Source organism: Diadema setosum, chromosome 7 (genome assembly GCF_964275005.1).
Source record: "Diadema setosum chromosome 7, eeDiaSeto1, whole genome shotgun sequence".
In the NCBI taxonomy this organism is placed as follows: Eukaryota; Metazoa; Echinodermata; class Echinoidea; order Diadematoida; family Diadematidae; genus Diadema; species Diadema setosum.
The window spans coordinates 5,173,205-5,196,192 of NC_092691.1; the positions used below are offsets into that span (position 1 = coordinate 5,173,205).

Sequence of the window (22,988 nt, forward strand, 5' to 3'; positions counted from 1 at the left end):
ACATACATGGAAACGGGCACACTGCCTGTCCATACGTATGCCCCAAACGAACCACGTCCGCAACGACCCTCCATAGACGGAGCCCACTGAGTGGATGGAGTGGTAGCACAGCGCACATTTCATGACGTCATAATTTTGGTCAGATCGGGTTCTGGTGGTCTAAAAAGAGTCTTAAAACACCATCTCTCTATCGTTCTGGAGACGTTTTTACCTTCTGAAAGTTAATTATTCATATTCCTAGAGACTTAAGCTTTCCAGGAATGTATAAATCACCTTGTTTATGAATATCGTCCTTTTTTTCTCGTTCACCATACTTTAAAGGATCCATTCAAGGAAAATGGCTTAAAAAAAAGAAATTGCCTGAGAAAATTGTCAAAACAACAACAGCAACATCAACAAAACCAGAAACGATTCGATGGCTAGCTAGTGATGTCCTAACAAAGTGATTGCCAATTACTACATGTCACGTGATGTGAATGTGAGAAGGAAATCTGCAGTCATCATCTCTAGAGCCCGGACCCCAACTAGGCATGGCTCCGTGCTCCGTGCCCCCTCCGTGCCCCGAAAAAAATAATCAGCAATAAAACAATAACTGTAAGAGTGCAAATGTACCCAGGGGGTGTTTCATAAAGCTGTTCGTAAAGTTACGAACAACTTACAAGCGACTGGTGATCAGTTTTGATGTGCTATCTATAATGTCTTATGTAGCACATCAATACTTAAATTTATTTCAGTAATTCAGCACAAGAACTGATCAGCACAAGAACTGATCACCAGTCGCTCGTAAGTCATTCGTAACTTTACGAACAGCTTTATGAAACAGGGCCCAGGTCTCTATAATTTGCTGAACTCATCGTTTCTCTATTCTGTTAAACTTTACACTAATTAGCAACAAGAACTAGCGTTTATGTTGTTGTGGGTCTTTTATTGGTTTGGTTTGTATAATCGCTTGTCTGTTTACTTGTTTGCCTGTTTATTTGTTCTGTTTTTTTTTTCTCTGTAAACGCTCTCATTTAACCCAGATTACGATCCAAGCAAGTTTCCTTTATCTTTTTATCTATTCATCTATTTTGTTATCTTCCCCAGGGTAAGCTTTCTCTAAATGCAAGTTGAGATAGGTTGAACAAACCAGACCCAGCTTTGAAAAACTCCTTTTCAGGAGAAAAATGTTACATATCTTTCTACTGATATACTACTACCACCACTACTAATGATGATGATGATGATGATGATGATGATGATTATAATAATAATAATAATTAAATAATAATAATAATAATAATAATAGTAATAATAATAATAATAATAATAAAATATAATTAGTAACAACAACAACAACAACAAAAACAATAATAATGATAATAAAAAGAAGAAGAAGAAGAAGAAGAAAAAGAAGAAGAAGAAGAAGGAGAAGAAGAAGAAGAAGAAAGAGAAGAAGAAGAAAGAGAAGAAGAAGAAGAAGAATGATACTTCCAGTATATACTGCTGCTCAGCTGCTGCCACTACTGCCATTATTGCTCTCGGTACATCTACTTCTACTTGCCCATTAATGCCAGTCATTGTTAGCCGACGCATGTCCACTTGCTATAGGCAGTGCAGTGAAAAAAAAAAGCCGCGATTGATTACAAAAACACAAGTAACAGTGATGATGATTAGATATTGATCCACTCCAAACGGACCCACTTTTCCGGGACTGCTTCCTGTCTCTGTAATTTTTAAAGCGATGGTATGAAACCAGGACAGGTGCGCACGAACCACAAGGCCAGACAAACATATTTTTCATGTGGAGTCAAAACTAACAACAACAACAACAGCAGCAAAATAGGAATAACAACTGTAACACAGAGTTATACGCCAAAGAATAATATATAGTTTATTTGTTGAATACAATGGTCTTCCAAAAGCCAAATTAGGTAAATGTATTCTGCCTTGGGAGATTTCGAGGAACAGAAACTGAAAATTCGTTAGGCGCGATGTTTGGCGTCAGAGAAGCAAATTGGAGGGGGGGGCATTATCCCAAGGTTAATACCATCATAGTTCAAAATGTGTATATTCCTGAAAACAGTCGGTCTTTCTTTCTGATCAGTCTGCGTCATGAGTTTTCCTGATGATATTCACGGGATCGGCAAGGTGTTCCATCTCTTCGTTTTCATAATCGGCTAAGAAACAAAAACAAAACACTAGACTTTCACTGGTTGCTATTAATCACGTGGGTGTGACGCCGTAAGAATTCTGAACAATGGGAATGATATTCTGCACCCTGTTCTGCCGTTTGATTCTCATGGTTGCCATAGCAACTGCGTCAGTGACGTCCTCATCTTCCAATGTGGCAGAGGACCCTGGTAAGATATTTTTGTTTTTCTTCACAAAGACAGGAAGGCTGATCTCACATTTTACATTGATTGCTTAGAGTTATATGATCATCTAGACAATGCTAGAAGTATATGTTTAAAGGGTATCATTATGGAAATACGAAGGGTAGCCCTAATGAAATGCCGCATGTAGGAGAAAGTGTCCACATTAGTACAACTGACATACAAGTTATATCAAAGACGCATTGGTTTTAGTCCTCGATAACCAAATCATTTTGAAGCCCCTTTTCACGCAGATGAAGAAATACGTTATCACAACTTTAGCATTTGCACATGATTGTGATGGTGTACAGGGTGTTACCCAGAGGTGCTAGTGGTGGCCAGTATAAAACGCGATAAGAGATGACTATTCTATTTCATCACTCCATAATCCGCTCCCCGGAAAATTCCTTTCTATGGTACTTATGTTATCAACTTTAACTCAAAGGTTCATTTTATTCCCATGGTGAAAGTGTTTTAGATGCTAATATGGGAAAAACAATAAGGAGGCCGGCCATGCTTCTACCTGCTGTCCCATTGGGTGCGTTTTTGCTTTTTTCATTTTTTTGTTCGTTTGGGTTCTATGATTAAATATATACTGAATTAAGCATTAAGCATTATACATGTTTCATGGCTGGGTTTGTCTTTAACAATAGATCTCTGGTATATTCCACTAAGTAGCCTTTAAAAGTTTCTAAACTTCTAACCTGCTTCAGGTTTGGGTGGAACGTACCAAGATGCCGCTGTGGTAACGGACTCCGGCGTCTGCTCAGAGATCGGAAGGTGAGAGGAGGCGTTCAATATAAATGGGATGCTAACACCCCTATATATGACAAATCTTACAGAAGAACAAAAATCAAGTAGGCCCTATCTATTGGAATTGAGTGAGTACAGCTCTATTAGTAGAACACATCTGTGAAAGTTTGAGAAAGATTTGGCTATCCGTTCAAAAGCTATGAATTTCAAAATGTTTTGGTACTTCCAACGCTGGATGAGAAGACTACAACAGTCCGTGACGCCAGTGTAAGGACAACAATATTATAACGAAAATGCGAAGATATTTTAACATTCACTTTTCCAGCATACTGAAAGAGAATTTTAATAACCTCTTCTGAGAGCAGGGTTAACGCATTTCAGTAACAAGTCGAGGGAATTTGTGTAATTCTCTCTATGAGCTCTGATAATGTTCGCTTTATTGTATCATAGCATATAAGAGATGCGATGGACTTTTTTGTTTTGTTTTCATAGCCTACAGTCTTGAAATGCAACATCAAAGAGACGAGGGTACTATAATTTCTTTGCATTTCCATTCCTCCGTGTTTTGTGAGATACGAAAGGCTCATAGCACATTTATCAGTACACTGTGACGACAAACAGTCATTGAAGCCAGCTTGCAAGATCAGTCACAAATCGTGCGATGGATACATTATCATGGCTTTATAAAGTATAGTTAAGATTTCGTCTGTTTGTTTGAACTAATTTGGTTATTAACCCTTTTCCCTTTTTTCATTTTTTCCCTCCGCCAGTGATATTCTCCGCAAAAATGGTTCTGCCGTTGACAGCGCAATCACATCCCTGCTCTGCGTTGGGGTGATGGTTGGGGGGAGTTCGGGCATCGGTGGCGGGTTCTTCATGGTCGTCTACAACCGGAGCAACGAGAAGGTGGAGGCACTGAACGCGCTCGAGACGGCGTATAATGCCACATACCCCGAGATGTTCGACGGCCAGGGAAAAGATGGGGCAAAATATGGTGAGTTTGATGAAGAACGAAAGAATGAATGTCTGAACAGATGAAGAGAGGGGAGAACAGGGGAAAACTGTGTGTAATCGAAATCATTATTTCCTCTCTTCTATCGTACAGCCTAGTGTTCTGTGTTTCAAAAGCTGAAATAGCTTTGGGTGATATGGGATTCAGATTTTAACTTTTCGCGAGATAATAAGAAACTACTCATGAAATATCAAAGCGCATACAATTCGAAGAAAAATTCAATGCTCATTAACTATGAGCACTAAATTTCTCTTCGAATTGTATGCTCTTTGATATTTCATGTCATCAAATTTTGATGACGATCGGTTTAGAAATGGCTGAGATATCCAAAAACAAAGTAAATCAAAAAGGTCCGCATAAAATTTGGGTGCGACCTTTTACTAGGACCCCTTTGTTTCAGGATATCTCAGGCATTTCAAAACCAATTTTTATGAATATCTCTTATGTTTGAATTCCTCTATGAATTGTATATCCTTTGATATTTCATAAAATGTTTCTCATTATCTCTCAAAAAAGTTGGAAACCTGAGGCCCCATTTCAACCAAAACAAAGCGATCCCTTTAAGGTGACTTTGTAAAATTCTAATATTGGCAACCAAATAATGTGTACAGAACAACAACAACAACACGAACAACAACAACAACAACAACAACAACAACAACAACAACAACAAAACAATTGACTAGAGAAGTTGCTTAAGCGAGCTAATGCATGGCTTTCTTCACTGCTTTGAATCAGTGCTGTGGACAACAATGGTCTTGGCCTTAAAGGATTGTGAGTTGAAAGTTGAATTTCGGTATAAAGAGCTCCATATGACTGCTGAATGCTGTTCATTGATATGAGATAAAAGATGTTGCTACATCAGAAAACAAGCATATAAAGTGTTCGACTCGGGCGAAAGAAAAGAGATTGTAATAGCAGATATTTCGTCATGTCTCATCCCTATACAGCGAGATACACTGTATTTCATGCCTTTCTCTTTTACTTCAAAGGGATGAAATCGGTGGCTATCCCTGGAGAGATGCGAGGTATGTGGGAAGCTCACCAGCGCTACGGGAGACTGCCTTGGTCAGATCTCTTCCGGCCGGTCATTGACCTCGCCAGGAATGGCTTCCGGGTCGAGTCACATCTGAGCAGCTCCTTGTTCTCATTGCGAAAACGCTGGCATTTATATCCCAGCGTAAGGTGGGAGACTTTTTACGTCGTTCAAGTTTAATTTAGGAATGTGTTCATGATTGAAGATCAAATCTATACAATACGGCCTGTTTTGAGATGAAGTCACGGACGTGTGTTAAATGGTTTCCATTATTGATTAAAGAGTCTTACATATACTTCTTTTTCTTTAACGATGAATGAATGAAACACTAAACAGAAAAATGCATTTGCTAACGTTTTCGTGTAGTTGTTTGGGCGTCTCTGAAACCATGGTTTTTGCAGAGATAAAGCGACAGCATTGGTCGTGAATGCAGTGATACATATTGTAGGGTCTACTCTTAGACTTATCGGTCATGATCCACTTCGAATATTCTACATAAATTTAGAATCTTAGCCCAATTATCAGGATTTTCATTTTTTTTCATTCTCTGTATCAAAGACCTTCTATCATAAGCTATTACTGTTTGAGCAGGAGAGAATGAGAGAGAGAGAGAGAGAGAGAGGGAGAGGGAGCTAGAGGGAGAGAGAGAAAGAAAAAAAAAATCAGTGGTATTATAGTGTTTGCTCGATTCGTTTGATTGTCAAGTTTTATAAGTACATCTAAAAGCGTATCTCGAAAAGAATATATTTTTCAACGGATTGAAACGGACTTTGTCGCTTTCAAGAAATGGGGAGATGTTCGTTATTCCTGAGGTTCGTTAATCCGAAAATGAAATAAGGTTCGTTATTCCGAAGAATCGTAATCCGAAAATGAAATAAGTTTCGTTTTTCCGGAGGTTCCTTATTTCAAAACATACAGAATTCGGTATACATCACTGTTCATTCGTTAATCCGAAAAAGAAAAAGAAAAAAGAAAAAACAAACAATTCGTTAATTTGGGGGTGTTATTCCGAATGTTCGATAATCAATCTGAACAAAAAATGCGTACTAACTGACTTAACTCACGAATTACGAGCTTTACATTGTTTCCGAATTAACGAACCTTGATAATAACGAAATCTTTTTTCATTTTCGGATTAGCGAACCATTAGAATAACAACATTTTGGAATTAAGTCGGAATAAGGAACGCTTGGCATAACAAAACTGTAACCAAATATCAATAGTACATTCATGTATTAGTCCGTTACATTCAAAGTTTCTCTCGTAGGACTATTCTTTTTTTTTTTTTTTTTGCATACAAAGTCGAGATCATCAAGGTTGGAAACATTGACATTTTTTATTCATCTTGCTTCTGCTCCATGCCCTTACAGAGAAATGTATTACAACGAAGAGGAAGGACGTGTAGCTACTCGTGGAGACATCATCACTCTACCCGCACTGGCCGATACTCTGCAGGCGATAGCCGACAATGGCCCTGACGAGTTTTACCTGCTGGACACGGCCAGAAAGTTCATCAATGATATTAAAGCAGGCGGTAATGAAATGCCTAATATGTTTTTCCCTCAACCTCTTCCCCTAATAAAAAAGCACACACAGAAAGACAGGAATGTCTATTTTTGTTAGCAGTATTTGAACTTGTTACATATTGGCATCAGCTTAGTCCATCTGAGATGATAGTTGACATTAAAACGGAACACTCAGTGTCTTTCATAAACATGTCCCTCCCCCCCCCCCAAAAAAAAAAGAAATCTAAAACTGCACTTAGCAATTGTTATTTTGTGCTAAGTCGCTCTTTTTTTGTTTTGTTTTATTTTGTTTGTTTGCTGATAACAGCTTAAACCGCAATTGATGTCAATAATAATAATTGTCCTCAAAATAAGTCAATTTGTTACGCATAATGATATGATGTAGCTGCAAAGAATCCACACTGTTCTCCATGTCTACCAAGCGCTTTCTGTTTAAGACATTAGGCCGGAAGAAACGAGTACGTTTTAGCTTTCTTTTCCTCACTTGCTTAGGTGGTCTGATGACGATGGACGATTTGGCAAATTATCGGGCCGAGTGGATGGAGGTCGAGACGCTGCGAGGTTTCTCCCCATCCAACCATACCGTGTACTCAACCACACTGACTTCTAGTGGACCATTTCTACAGTTCATGCTCCGGACAATGGACGGTACTTTTAATCCCTAATTCACGGCCCCAAGCTCCCGGCTCTGAATCGAATTGAGCAGCGGCTATAAAATAGAGGAGATATTCCTCTTAGCTCATTGTGTAATTTGATGTGAAAATGTATTGAAATGTAAATCGTTACCATGGCAATGCTCTCGCCTTGCCAATTCATTTCAATTCAATTCAGTTTCTATTCAAATAGAATTTATTTTCGTTTTCGACATTTCACATTTCAGAATCTAACCAGCGTTAACAAGACCATGAAACACGAGTGAGTCACAAAAGTCTTCGCAAAGTCGCCCAACGGTGACTATTTTGACTGTGCAGTATATGTCCACTAAACAGTCTGTATAGAAACACCAAAAATATAAGTTACTTACACAGAGTAGTGTTATTACATCAAATTTGCCTATAAGAGAGCCACATTATGCGTTGTCACTTACAGCTTCTCAGCAATAAACGTTTGATTCTAGTCTTCCACTCAACAATAAAGTAAAAACAACGTTATGTTTCATATCATGGCAAAATAATGACGAACAGGATAGGAGTAATTTGTTTTTCTTCGTTTGTTGGAGTGTTTATCTGTTAAATCATGTTTCTTTCCAACACAGGCTTTGACTTGCCGACAAACCCAACATTAACCGACCTTGAGATGGTAGACTTTTATCATCGATTTCTCGAGGTGTGCAAGACGGCTTTCGGCATGAGGACTCTTCTCGGCGACACTTGGTCTCCCGAACTAGAGAGAGTCAGTAACATTCTTATTGTGACGTCACCAACCATCTCTGATCTATAATCGCATTACTACAATGAATTACCATGCACTTTACATCTATGTTCATCAGCACAGTCCCCGATATGCATGATATGTGAGGTCATTAGAAATGCCACCATTCATCAGTTACGTAATCTCTGTCTACCTGATATTATTGTAGTGGAGTGTCTTTCAGTTGGCTACATGTATGTTAGACTCGATCTGCAGATACAAAATATTGATGAGAGAAGCTGCGTCTAGGTTTGCAGAAATTTGCGATATGTCGATTTTGTATATCATGCGTGTAATGAACGACTAAAAGAGGATGTTAACTTTGCGACAACAATGAAAAAAAAATACTGCCGTGGTATTCATACTCCTTTTACGTAATCATATCCGAGTAGAACAGTTCTCATCTATGTGTACTATTTATTTAATATATATCATTCATGTCATTTGGGACAGATTTATCATTGTTCTCGAATTTGATTTTAAAGTCATTGAATTGTGCTGTTATTTCAGATGTAAATACTCATGAAAGCAAAAATTGTCAATATACCAATCTACCTCTTTTTCAAAACTGTAATAGAGTGTTATGCTATGTTAAAAGATTGAAAATGGAAATGTACTCTTCCATTATATGAACAGCCCTATTCAGACTAATTATTATCATTGAATTTCTTATAAACAGTGGCGCCATGACCAATGTTATCTTAACTCCACTTGCTAACACTATGAACGCTATAGTGTCGAAAGTCGTCACGCCATTCTACACGCAAGGTACTACAGATTGTTTAGAAAATACCAAAAATCAAAATCTTTTGCGGACATCAATGTGACCAAATTTTTTTTTTTTCGTTTTCTTTCCGTCTGCAGTCATTCACCAGCAGCTACGGCAATCACAAACTAAATTATCAGTTCCCGTCACTAACTATTCCATTCAATTCGTCCTCTTTTAAGACTGGGGAAAAACCCTTTGTTCAATACCTTTAGATAAGAACTAGAACAAATGAGAAAGAAATGTGCCTTTTTAATTGTGCATTTAGTCGTATTGTTTTGTCAGATAACATCAGTTATCGATCGATACAATAGCATCTCGAGTTGTTTTGCTTCTTTAGCATCTATTAAGTCCGATTTCTCCACAGGCACTCAGAAATCTCAGATCTCAGGAATTTTCAGATTTCATCCGGAGGCAGATCGAAAACCAGCCGAATGACGTCCTCAACGAACGTGGAGAAAAATACGTGTTTGACTTCGATGTCGGCGCCGTCGAAGGAGAGAACGACGACATTGACAAGGGGACAGGCGACACCAGTCATGTCAGCGTTCTAGCCCCGAATGGCGATGCGGTGTCGGTCACGACGTCGGTTGGCTATACGTAAGGATTGGTGATCAGGAGAATTAACCCTTTATCTCACGTACGGTTTACCGCAAACATCAACATTCAAATTAATGAAATTTTTTCTTCGAGTTAATGTTTGCTTGCAACTTATTTACAAAATGCCCTGTACATAGACTTAAAGAAACACCAAAACAATATACAGTGTTTTAGTCATTGTTGGTGGTAGTCATGATGGAGAAAAAAAACAACCATCGGTATACATACACAATCGGACTGGATTTGTACCAACGACCTCATGAGTCAAATCCACTAGACCACAGAGCTTCCCCCCGATAACCAGTGTCGGTTGTAATCCTTATAGCATGGACTTGGTACTGCGTATTTCTTCAAACATATGAAATCCTTGCGTCAATTTTTTTCCAACTGAATGACAAATTGCCGTATTTGTTTACGTCGATGTAGGGCATTATTAATTTTGTTAATCAGTTGCAGTTAAAAAAAAAAAAACATCAGCATGTCCACGAACGCATTCGAACTGAAACACCTAAATGCTCTTTTGAGGCTTGGCAATATACAAATAACTCAGGAGTATAGAGACTCTATCAATAAGCGAATTTCAAGTAATGTGTAGATTGTTGCTGTATCCTTCCTGAAAAATTACTAACACATTTGAAATCATGTACTGTCTGTTCAGTGCACCTTTTTAGACTACAATTAAACAAACTGGCACGTTGATTCAAATGTATCCTATGAAAATGGATCATATTATGATAAATGTGTTTTTAATAGAGAATAAGCAAGTGTAGCGCGGTACATTCTTAGAAGTCTAACTTTTGGACTTCGAAAGAAAAGTTCCTCCTTCCTCATGGAATTCCTGCTAGAAGAGAGTATCCAAATAATCATATTGAAGCTCGAAAGTTATGGTAAAAATATATAGGCCTATTGATCATGTTGTAATATTATATCTTTCTGTGTGTCTGTCTACTCGTTTTTTCTTATGTCAAGATTCGGCTGTAAAGACATGTCACTGTCGACGGGTATCGTGCCCAACAACCACATTCGAAACTTTAACTTCGAGACGAAATACAAGTCTTGGCGGCTTCTTTCCAACAAGCTCTCTCCGGGAAAACGCCCTCTTTCGACCATGGGACCAAGTATCCTCGTTGATCAAAATGGCGATGTCAAAATGGTTATTGGAGCATCAGGCGGAATGCGCATCCCTTCTTCTAATGCTTTGGCACGTGTTTAGTGCACTATGTACAATAATAATAATATTACATATATAGCAACAGAAGAGAGAGAGAGAGAGAGAGAGAGAGAGGGGGGGGGGGGGGGAGAAAGAATGGCATAAAAAAAAAGACAAGGGCTTTCAGACCATGCTTGTGTAGAGTTGGGTAGTGTACAGACTACGCCGAGTTTGCGCTACCCTATGCACTGTGCATACGCCGGCCTACGCGACGTTACGCCGAGAGACGCGTAGCGGTACGCGGGGTACGGGGATATTAAATCTGTTTATTTCTTTTTTTCGCGTACTTTCGGCGTAGGGTACAGGGCGTAAACATAACGCAATTGATACCCGAATTCATAATGCTACGCTATTGTACGCCATGTCTACGCAATAGTACGCAACACTACGCTACTTTATGCCAATGCCTACATAATGATGCGATACTTTAAGATAATACAAAGTTTTGGTACCTCAAAAGTTTCCCTGAATTTCCTTGTCTTAGTTGTGTTTCAGGTTAAAGTACCTTTCATATAACTAACACTGTGAGACTTACTCGCCCCAAAGTGCTCTCATGTCTGAGTAATCATGCAATAATGGTTTCGTACCAGAGCCGCCGCCGTACGGCGGCGAGGTAGTACACGTATTGTACGAAACCATTATTGCATGATAACTGCGACCAGCAGCGTGCAGCCTCATACGGATAGCTAACTGCGCGCAGCAGCACCATACGCATAGCGTAATGGGGCTTCGCATTGTAGCATTCAGGATCATGACATATTTAGCATGTTTAGTATCGCGGGTAAATATCAACTTAAAATCCAAAAATTTCTTCAATTTTAAGACTTGCCAGTTAAGTTGAAGTATTGAAAACGGGCTTCGAGCAAAGTTTGGTTCTGCCAATAGTCCCTTTTTGTTCGAATTGATGACTGAATGTGACTCCGTCGAGAGGACCTTGGGAGAGCTAGCTACATACACTGAATACTACGGCCAGCGCATGCGCACACAAACATCTTATCCGTTCTTGGATTTGAAATTTGTGCGCATGTGATGTGCATGCGCTGGCCGTAGTATTCAGTGTATGCAGCTCTCCCAAGGTCCTCTCGACCCAGTCACATTCAGTCATCAATTCGAACAAAAAGGGACTATTGGCAGAACCAAACGTTGCCCGAAGCCTGTTTTCAATACTTCAACTTAATTGGTAAGTCTTCAAATTGAAGAATTTTTTTTTTTTTATTTTAAGTTGATATTTACCCGCGATACTAAATCTGTCATGATCCTGAATGCTACAATGCGAAGCCCCATTACGCTATGCGTATGGGGCTGCTGGTCGCTATGCATATGGGGCTGCTGGTCGCAGTTAATTGCATGATTACTAAGACAGAGCACTTTGGGGCGAGTAAGTCTCACAATGTTAGTTATATGAGAGGTACTTTAACCTGAAACACAAACTAAGACAAGGAAATTCAGGGAAACTTTTGAGGTACCAAAACTTTATATTATCTTTAACGCGCCAGCACGACGAAAAATCCTTTGAGGTCTTACCAAATCTGATCTTCGCTTCCGTCAAAACGACTTGACAGAAGTACCCGGCCAATATCTACGTAATAGGTATAGTACGCAATACTACGCAACTCTACGGTGATCCGGTGTGAAAGATGCAAACTTTTTTTTTTTTCATGTCAAGTTGTTATATTATAGGACAGCAATATAATTCATTATCATAGGAGCAAAGTGCACGAGGTGATAATACCATCATCTCAAAATTCTTAATGTTTTGATTTTTTTTTCTACTTTTCATTCGTTTCTTCTTCTTTTTTTTTTTTTTTTTTTTGTTCAACGAAATTTTACCGTTCCGTTTATTTCATCTCTGGTGCCTTTTGTTCTGCATCACTTCTGTATTTAAGTAATTCGCGATAATATCCACACACAGTGCTCATGCGGATGTTATCTCCTCACATCTAGCCACAAAGTTTGTACACAGAATCTTCAAAATCTTTATCAACCAGGACCGATATCACGTTTTACATTTTTCTTGCAACAGGAAATGGAATTTCAATATTTTTTTTTGTTGCACACAACCAATTGAAAATTGTGAGGGGATTACATTTTACGTCACTCTTTTCTCTTCTTTTTGCTCTCAGATTCTCCCTATCTTTCTTTTTCTGTATCTCGCCAATTCTAGGGCTGAATATGTCTTCAACTATCTTGCGTACCTAAACATGATCCTCATTTGCAAACGCTCATATTTTATGATATGAAAACAGGTGATTCTTAGAACACTGGTGATGAACGTTCCCCTCCACGAGGCCATTGCTGAGGGTAGGATCCACAACTACCTTTTGACAAACAAAGCCTACTATGAAGATCCGCCTCGGGTGAGTTCAACGTCATTCTCATTCCGAAGCAGTCAGTTTTTGCTGTTCTTCTTCTCTTTCTTTGACTTTTCTTGTTCTTGATATTGTCTTTTTTTCTTCTTGTTGTTACTATTCTTGTTAGTGTTCCTATTCTTATTTGTGTTCCTATTCTTATTGTTTTTAACCCTGTGTGTGCTTTCAGTGCCGATTTGCGCAGAAAACCCTATAGTAGTGTATGGGTACAAAACGTCTAGCTCAGGATGGTAGTGGTAATCATGGTTTTGTATACATGGAGTAATTCCCCATCTTAATAATCTTTTCACCTCATACCGACAGTCTTAGGGGGTGTTGCAAGAAAGTTGCAATTAATTGCAACTCCCCAAAATCTATTGCAAATCCTGAAATCCATTGCAAATTTGCAATCAATTGCAAGTTGCAATCAATTCTGTTGCAAGAAAGATGCAATTGATTGCAAATCGATTGCATCTCTGCAATCAATTGCTAATCAATTGCAACTTTGCAATAGATTCAGGGGTAGTTGCAAATTTTGCAATCGATTTGCAATAGATTACAAATGTCATAATTGCGGCTGCTTATATAGATGCTGGGGGACAAATCTCCAAACTTGATCATTTCTTTTAAGAAAAAAGAAGAAAATATTCCGTATAAATGACATTTTTATGTAATGTATGATTGTGTAAGATACTTTTTTTTTTAACATACACAAAGTGTATAAGGGGTTACTCAGTATACTAGTATATGAATCAGCATGTGGTCGGTCGGGCAGTCCGTTGCAAATCTTGCGTCACGAACTCCATCTACAGTTTTGAAGCAATTTTGATGAAACTTGGGTTACATGATGACATCGAAGTGAAAATGTGCAAGACGTTTTTTTTTTTGTCTTTATCGGAGAAAGCGTTGCCATGGTAACCACAATTTCCCAAAAAACCTTGTGGAGTAAACTACTGCCACAGTATTTGAGTAATTCATTTCAAATTTTATGTGTATAATGATCTTTAGGTGTAGTTATGTAAAAAACACTTTGTGTTTGTACCCGACAAGGCGTTGCCATGGTAACGGCATATTTTCTTGAAAATCTTGTGGAGTGAACTCCTTCCACAATTTTGAGGCACTTGAACTCAAATTTGGTGTACATAATGACATTGAGGTGTAGATGTGCAAGACACGTTTTTTGTGTTTGTCGGAGAAAGCGTTGCCATGGTAACCACACATTTCCCAAAACGTTGTGGAGTGAACTACTTTCACAGTATTTAAGCAATTTGTTTCAAATTTGGTATGTATAATGATCTATAAGTGTAGTTATGCAGGACACACTTTGTATTTGTACCTGACTGGGCGTTGCGTTGAGAAAGCGTTGCCATGGTAACCACAAATTTCCCAAAACGTTGTGGAGTGAACTACTTTCACAGTATTTAAGCAATTTGTTTCAAATTTGGTATGTATAATGATCTATAAGTGTAGTTATGCAGGACACCCTTTGTGTTTGTACCTGACTGGGCGTTGCCATGGTAACGGCAATTTTTTCTTTGAAAATCATGTGGGGTGAAACTATTTCGAGTTTTAAGGCAATGGAACTCAAATCTGGTGTACATGATGTCATTGAGGTGTAGACGTGTAAGACATGTCTTTTGTGTTTGTCAGAGAAAGCGTTGCCATGGTAACCGCAATTTTCCAAAAACCTTGTGAACTACTTTCATAGTATTTAAGCAATTCGTTTCAAATTTGGTATGTATAATGATCTATAGGTGCAATTATGCAAGACACACTTAATTGTGTTTGTACCCGACAAGGCGTTGCCATGGTAACGACATATTTTCTTGAAAATCTTAAGATTTGAACTTCTTTCACTATTTTGAAGCAACTGAACTCAAATTTGGTGTACATAATGACATTGAGGTGTAGATATGCAACACATGTTTTTGTGTGTCTGTCGGGGAAAGCGTTGCCATGGTAACTACCCAAAACATTGCTGAACGAACTATTAGTTTATTTATTTCAAATTCAGTATGTAGGGCGTGAAATGATCCAAAGGTGTAGTAATATGCAAGACACTCTTTGTGTTTGTGTGTGACGTGTTGCCATGGTTACTGCATATTTTCTTCAAATCTTTTTCAGTGAACTACTTCCACAATTGTGAAGTACCTGTAGTCAAATTCACCAGGTACTCACGAGGTACTACACATATGTATACACACACACAGACAGACACACACACACAAACACACATAGCAAGGTCAGTGCAAATTTGTGATGGACACATTTGAGTATAGTTGAAATTCTGTTGTCATGGAAACAGTGCATTTTGACCCTAAACTCAAGTTTAAAAATGCAGATTTAAATTCACCTGCAGTTTTCAGGAAATTCAGAAGAAATTTTGGCGCATGTCAGGATGGTACTTTAAAGGTGCACTTCAAGTATTTATTAAAGCAGCTGTAAGCACTAGAATGACATTTTTTTAATGACGTAAAGTATGAATATGATGCATTACATGATATACACCATACCACACTAAAATTAACCTACTGTATATGCTCAATATTCTGCAAGGTATATATCTTCATGAATTTCCCAAGACAGCTGCTACATGTATCCATGAATTTGAAGACACACAAAAATATCAACTCTGACACTGACATTAGGGTCCATCTGCAAACATATATTTCTACATTCAGTACTTTGTACCCCACAATCATGAATTGAACTACTTGCACAATTTGTCTCAGTCTTGATAAATACTTGTTAAATATATGGCACGTACAGTATCGCAAATTAAGCTTGCTCCTCATCCAACCCCCCCCCCCCCCCCTATTTGCCCCATATCAGATGATGCTGGGCAATTGATGACAAGACATGATGGAGACAAAAGACACACTGTCTCTCTGAACAAGACAGCATGCACTTTCACAGATATGTAGGACCCCTACATTGTACCTCTTTTCTTGTTGCTCTCATATTGAAAGAAATGTTCATATAATGATTGATAGTACAGAGAAATGTGCAAAAGAAAAGCATACTACAAGTATGAAAAGGCAGTTAATGAGAATGCACACATTGCTGAGTACAGAAGAGCCAATTACATGTTTACTTAGTATACACTCCTCATTATGAAACACTAGTTACACCTACAAAATGAGAAGGGTTGAGTAAATCAAAGTGTTACATATTATTATGACATATGTAACATTAAACTACTGGATTAATTACTAGGTTCAATAATTCATTACTGCTGATTGTTTGTTTCTTGTATGTTGCTCCATACATAGCTCCCTATTCACTGTGTGATTGACTCCATTAAAACAGTGAACAAAGAGTAATGTTTTCAATAATCCCTTGCTTGGGATTTTTCTATTTGTTTTTATGTTTTTTAAATCAATAATCAGATTCATTTATACTTAAAACTGATAAATTGAATGAACATTCTCTGTAACATGCTTAATTGCAAACTGGTTGACAGTCTGCTGGAAACCCTTCTGTCAACTACCTGTAGCTATCCTCATAAGTAGGATTACTTCACATGCTCTCTTCAAAGGACATGTAGGCCTATCGCTAAATGTGTCAAAGCCTCCACATTGAAATCTGTATTCTATATCTTATGTCTTCTCTGCAGTTCAGCACGACTGAACACATACATATGTAGTGTATGACATGAACATCTTCATGATAACATCATGCACTCACATGTGAATTACACCAAGTTTCTCTTCCCATTGCATAAACCCTATCTATCCCAGATCATACCATCAACTGAGCTCAAAATTAACCCACATCTATGGCTGAATACTCATGTGTGCGTTCCCCACTGTCATGCACTCATGCATATCTTTTAAGCATGCATGGTCATAGAGGTACTAATACAGTACTGAATATCAAGACAACCACGCATAAAGTTAGCTTATCTACATGTAACTTATCTGAATTTGTATACTTGTGCTGTGATCTACTCATACAAACATGTCTTTATTAAGTTTAAGGTAACCAATGTTACAGCGAAAAATACTTCTGACATGCAGAACTGTTAATTTTTTGCCCAAAAATGTATGCAAATGCCCTAGAAATGTGTTCAATTATGCTACAATATCACGATGTCAATTGGGAAACAACATATTAACCAAAAAAGATCCACCATAGTGTTCACTGTATACTGTACATGTAACTTTGTACAACTGATTAGTACTGTAATCTGCAAATTGGCCCACAGCAGTATCTACTGATCTTTTGTGCTAGTGTGAAAACAGATACAGCTTGTTGGAAAATATGGTTTACTACATATCTCGTAACTACCTTCTAGCCTTCTAGTGGGAACTATCCCAGGACCCATGAATGCAATACAAATAAGTGGTTCAATTGCTGAGAAATCAAATTCAGTGCCATCTTGCCACAGCACAGGTTCATCTGCCCCCAGGTGGTGCTACACAACTGTAAACAAGATCAAGATCATCATAATTTCAACCAGTACTTATTAAAGAACTTTTTTCTTTTTTTTTTTACCACCAAGAAACATGAAATGTCTCACAATATACCTTGGCAGTTTTGAGTTCGATGATGTCCTTTAATACAACTGTTTGTTATTTTGAATGTTCCTTATTCTAAAGGTTTGATAGCCTGAAATGGAATATGGCTGAGACTTACAAGCCTTCAGAGTAACAAACCATATTTTGTGGTTTGAATAACAAAACAAGGACCAGTGAACTGTTACCTTGGAGATTATGAATACAGTAGTAGCTGTATTTACGGTGTATAATGGACCAGGGTAAGGAAAAAAATATAATAAAACATGTCCATAGACATGATGTTCATGGCCAGATTACTCTTGTATATTTAAGTTATAATTGTCCTACAGCTCTCTAGAAACTCAAACTGTGGTGCTTTACAGTGTACATACATATACCAGGGAGGTGAGTCACCTCCCTGCATTATATACATACTCACATCATGGACTGAACATTTCTTCCCATGAAAAAGAACAAAACAGGGCTCTGCAATATGTTTTCTGCCAATCTCTACGTGGAGGGTTTTGGATGTTACACGTAACTTCTTGAACACTGGTTCAGTAAAAGGTTGATTATCCCATTATCAGTGCTAATACTGCAGAATAAATGACTCACACAGAATAAGTGACAGGGGCAAAATATCCAAAGGACTCTTCAATATCTTTGAAAAGCACAACGTGCTATTATTGTAGCTAGCACACTTGGATGCATGTGATGCAGCCGAGATTATTACTACCCATGCACTTGTTGCAGCTCTGAAACACTGCTTGCTTCGTGTGTCCCTTGTTTTCTAAGAGTGATGACCTCAGCCTGATGAAATGTGTTTAAAAAATCACTGCCTTGTTTTGTTCACACTTTTCCTCATTGTTGACAGCGATCTGCTCATCCTTTGCAGTGTATACCGTCTCTTGACATCAAGTTTGGCCTGTCTGCCCTCAGCTGCCATTCCCCTTGATTCACAGAAGTTATACCTATACATGATACAAGAAATATTGAAGAAATAAGAAATGGGAAATAAAAATGGAAACATTGCACTCACAAAGTCATTTTGTGGACATCCAAAAGGCGTTTTGTGTAAAGGTATGATGGTACCAACGTTTTAATTTGAAAATGAGGGAAATTTCAAACAATCAGTAATATACTGAAGAATTCGTATTACATGCAACTTCATGCGCCAAAATAATACAAAGTACCTGAATCATGAAGGCCTGAATACTGAATGCAAATTCTGGTATCTAATTGGTAAGTGTCCATAAATACCATTTGTTTAAATGCATTCTAACAAGGCCTATTTGTTCTTTCCACAAACAAAAAGAGCATAAAGAATTGTTGTACTCCTAGTTATGACTCCATCAAGTAAATCACTTGAATTCCAGGCCTGGGTAGCTTTCATAAGTGTACCCCTTCAACCACTGGCACTTGTTTTCAACAAAAGCACTGACACATGTAAATATTTCTGCTTGGATATCCTACAGTCAGTTTGCTCATCTTATCCGTACGCTTCTTGTCTGAAATGTCAGCCTTGGTGACTATAGACCTATATTTACACACTGTATTACAAAACTTAAAGTTTTACTGGCACTGTTTGATACACTACACTACAGTACTATCATTGCAACTCTGATTACTTGTAGGTACTTGCTATAGAAATGGTTCAATTTCTCTACCCCCCCCAAAAAAAACAAAACAAAACAAAAACAAAAAACAAAAAACAGTAGCCCAACCAGATGCGGTGCGAAGTACAGCGACTGGGACCCTGGGATGCACTTGGCCCTTGTTCGTTTTAAATCCTAGCTTTTTATTGATCCAGCTAGTCAACACTAAATTGCAAGATTTCAATTGATCCGTCCAAATTCCAGAACAGAACAACCTAAAAAAGCAAGGTCTATTCCACCCAAAGAGGTTCTCCAACCTCTTTGATTCCACCTCCCTGCTCAAAGTAAATAAAATAACGACACGTCTGTGTAGGGGTCACTGATACAGTTGATACGGTTGATTAGTTCTAACCGTTGGACTAAATAGCGAAATCGTGGAGCACGTACCCTCGGGCCAACTCTTAACTTTCTTTTAAGACCTGCAAAAGTAGAACTTCTACTAGGCCTAGAACCTCTAGGCCCTACCTAGATGTAAACCCCTAGCTAGGTCTAGAAACTAGCCCGAATTACAAATAGGCCTACAGACTATTTTATATACTAATATAGGCCTAACACAGGCCTAGACCACAGAGTCTAATCGAGTGATTAGGCCTATCAAAAATGAATTTACACATCAATTAAAAAATTCAGCAAGCTTTCGCGTCACATGGACAGTATCACTGCAAAATAACTAGCCCACTTGTACAGGAGGGGAATGAGGCCAAGGGGGTAGGCCTAGGGCTATGTAAAGTCTAGATGGTTCTAGACTAGCCCGACCAGACGCTGTTAATACGCTACGCGAGCGCTACGTATGTACAGCGGCGACTGGGCTGTGTATAGTTAGTTCTAGACTAGAGTATAGACTGTAGGCTACGTAGGGTGCCTACATTGTAGGCGTAGCGTAAGCCTAGCTAGCACCTATTCATCGCCATAGCACTCACCAGCACTCTAGGTCTCTACCGATAGCTTCTTATCCTGCTTGAAAGTAGCGGATTTGGATAATGAATCGTTAATGAATAGCGTCTAGAGTACTTTCAGAAAGTCTAGTTGACATTGACATTTTTTTTTAAGCTAGCCTATAGACATAAGAGCCCTGCCTCTGGCAGCAGAAAAAAAAAAAGAAAGAAAAGAAAAGGAGCTTGCCAATGCAAGAAAAAATGCTAACACAAAAAGCTATGTGTGGGACTATGATTGATGTACTGTGTGCCCAATGAGTGGTCGAGACGGCCACAACTCTGTCAGTTATAGGAAACACATTTTCCCATTTTTCAAGAAAATTCTTATAAGAAGTAGGTCTAAGGAACTAGCTCTTTTAAATACAAGACACAATGAGTAAAGAATGGGATCAAAATCGACAATTTTTGTAACTTACTCTGTTTCGAATCCCCAACGATCGCACAGCACACCTCCACCACAGGAGAGACACAACACATTGAAAAATGGACAAATTGGCTAGGCTTGTCTTGCCAGTCGCTTTTATAAATACAAAATACAACAAGGGAGCTTGCAATTAATTGCATCTTGCAATTAATTGCAAGCTCCTTTCTTGCAACAGCAACTTGCAATTGATTGCAAGTTGCAATAGATCTATCTATTGCAAAGTTGCAATAGATATTTGCAATTAATCGCAACTCGACTTTCTTGCAACACCCCCTTAGCTTTATTAGACACGTTTTGCGAACCACCTTGGTTAATTAGTAAAAACGGCAAGTGGTCCGCCATTGCCTGTAGTTTTTGTGTTGGTTTACTTTTAAAAACAGAGAGTAAAAGGCACCTGCTTTTGATGGCACTGTTGAACCAATCGGTGACAAAAGAAAAAAAAAATCCAAGATTTTATCTACTTTTGTTTTCATTAATCTTTTAGAAATGGTTTGCTTTTTGTTAGTATGTTGTTGTTGAAGCTGTTGTTATAAAGTTTATTTGTCGAACTGAAAAGTTGTCATAGGAGAAATTCACGTTAATGTCCAAAATCGCAATTTCTATTCAACATTTATTAATCATGTATATTGTAGGCCCTACTCCACGTACTCGTAATTTTTGTCATGGTCGACAATTTTATTTGCGGAAGTTTCACGCCTGGATTGTTTCTAGTTTTACAGAATTAGACCGGCATTTTTGCATTTTTACTATCCTGTACCCTTTTACCCCCATTATTTTCTGCTTCCACTTCACTTCTTCATCAACAGAGCATATCGCGGGCAATCCGTGCCAAACTGAGAAACCGTGGACATGTCGTTGAGCGCTCGCCACTTGTCGCTTCAGTTCTGGGCATCCTTCGGACCGACCAGGGAATAGCAGCCTACTCGGATCCCAGGAAAGGAGGGAGAGCAGCCGGTTTTTAGTCGTAGTAACACTTGTCTATTCAACTTTACCTCTCTGATATTTACCTCCGCGAGGAAGTGAACCTACCGTCGGCGTAGGCGATGTTTTCGGTGTTGTGTGTATGAATGCTTGTTTGTCTGTCTGTTTGTGTACAAGATAACAAGGAAACGGTTGAACGAATTTCCACAAAATTTGCAGGGTGTCTTCATAGGTAAGATAGAAACGACTAAATTTGGAGTCATGAGGTCAAAGATCAAAGAGCAAAGCTTATTGGGGTCATTAAAGTACACAAAAATAAGCTTACACTCCCAATACCTCAAGAACGGATGATCGAATTTTCACATAACTTGCAGACCGTGTTCATAATGAAGGAAGAAAGAAACTGCTTAATTTGGAGGTCATGAGGTCAAAGGTCATAGGGGTCATAAAGGACATACAACATGCCTGATTTCTCGATAACTCAGCAATGAATGATCAGATTTCTACCAAACTTGTAGAGTGGGTCAATACTGAAGTAAGAAAGAACAACAAAATCGAATTTTGGAGTCATGAGGTGAAAGGTGAAAAGTCATAGGGTCAGCCTAAGAAATGGGTATATATTGTGATTGTGGTTGCTTGATCAGGGGCGGATCTAGCTTTTTATAAAAGAGGGGATTGGGGGCGGTATGCGAGGGAGCGTAGCGACCAAGCCCGAGCGAGCGGAGCGAGCGAGGGGGGGGGGGGAGGATGTGGGATGTGGATGAGGATGTGGGAGGGGGGTGTCCCACCTCCCACAGTAGGGAGAATTTTTGAAAATCTGTGTGTGAAAATGGCGTTTTCTTGCATCTAAAACACCACTATTTTTGGTATAGAGGTCATTGCCATAAATGAGTTAAAAAAAAAGATAAGATAAAAAAAAAGGTCCCCGGATTTTTTTTTTTTTTTGGGGGGGGGGGGGGGGGGTTGCAACCCCCCCCCCCCCCTCTAGATCCGCTTCTGTTGATGGAGGTGTGCTCTAGTTGTTGTCCTCTAGTTGCCATTGTGTGTGAAAATGCTGGTGGTTTTTTTTTTTTTTTTTTTGTTAAATCGTAATGATCTTTTTCTTTACGATTGCATTTCATGTCCGTACGAAAATATAATCAGACAAAGTGCAGTTCCTATATGAAGTGTGCTAGAGACAAAGAAAATTAAAAGAAAAAATAGACAAGAATTTCGATTCATGTCGAGTAATTCTCACTATAAATCTCTTTAGGGATACACGTGCATAAATGAGAGATATCTTTCTCCTACGTGCACGTGTGTATCTTGCCGGCAATGCTCCCCAAAAGATAAAGAAATTTTTACAATGCGTTTTTTATTTTTTATTTGAACGTTATGGAACTCTTAAAAAGGAAGCGATTACAAGAAAAAATGTCACTTATCAATATCGCCGAAGTAAACACATGTATAACAAAATCATGCAAACAACAATATTACACAAACGCTAGACATCATAGGTCAGTAACCATGTCAAATACGCTGCCATATCTACACATCCTC

General features: G+C 38.5%; 1 protein-coding gene across 1 annotated transcript; it reads left to right on the top strand.

Moving 5' to 3' along the window:
- The first annotated feature begins 2,239 nt into the window (after positions 1-2,239).
- On the top strand, positions 2,240-21,586 carry LOC140230605 (glutathione hydrolase 1 proenzyme-like). Its single transcript, XM_072310747.1, has 11 exons — positions 2,240-2,342; positions 3,068-3,134; positions 3,878-4,101; positions 5,112-5,304; positions 6,526-6,689; positions 7,174-7,329; positions 7,937-8,073; positions 9,225-9,457; positions 10,427-10,658; positions 12,914-13,017; positions 21,337-21,586. Exons 1-11 carry the CDS (start codon positions 2,240-2,242, stop codon positions 21,488-21,490), a joined length of 1,767 nt encoding a protein of 588 aa, XP_072166848.1. The 3' UTR covers positions 21,491-21,586.
- Positions 21,587-22,988: the final 1,402 nt, after the last annotated feature.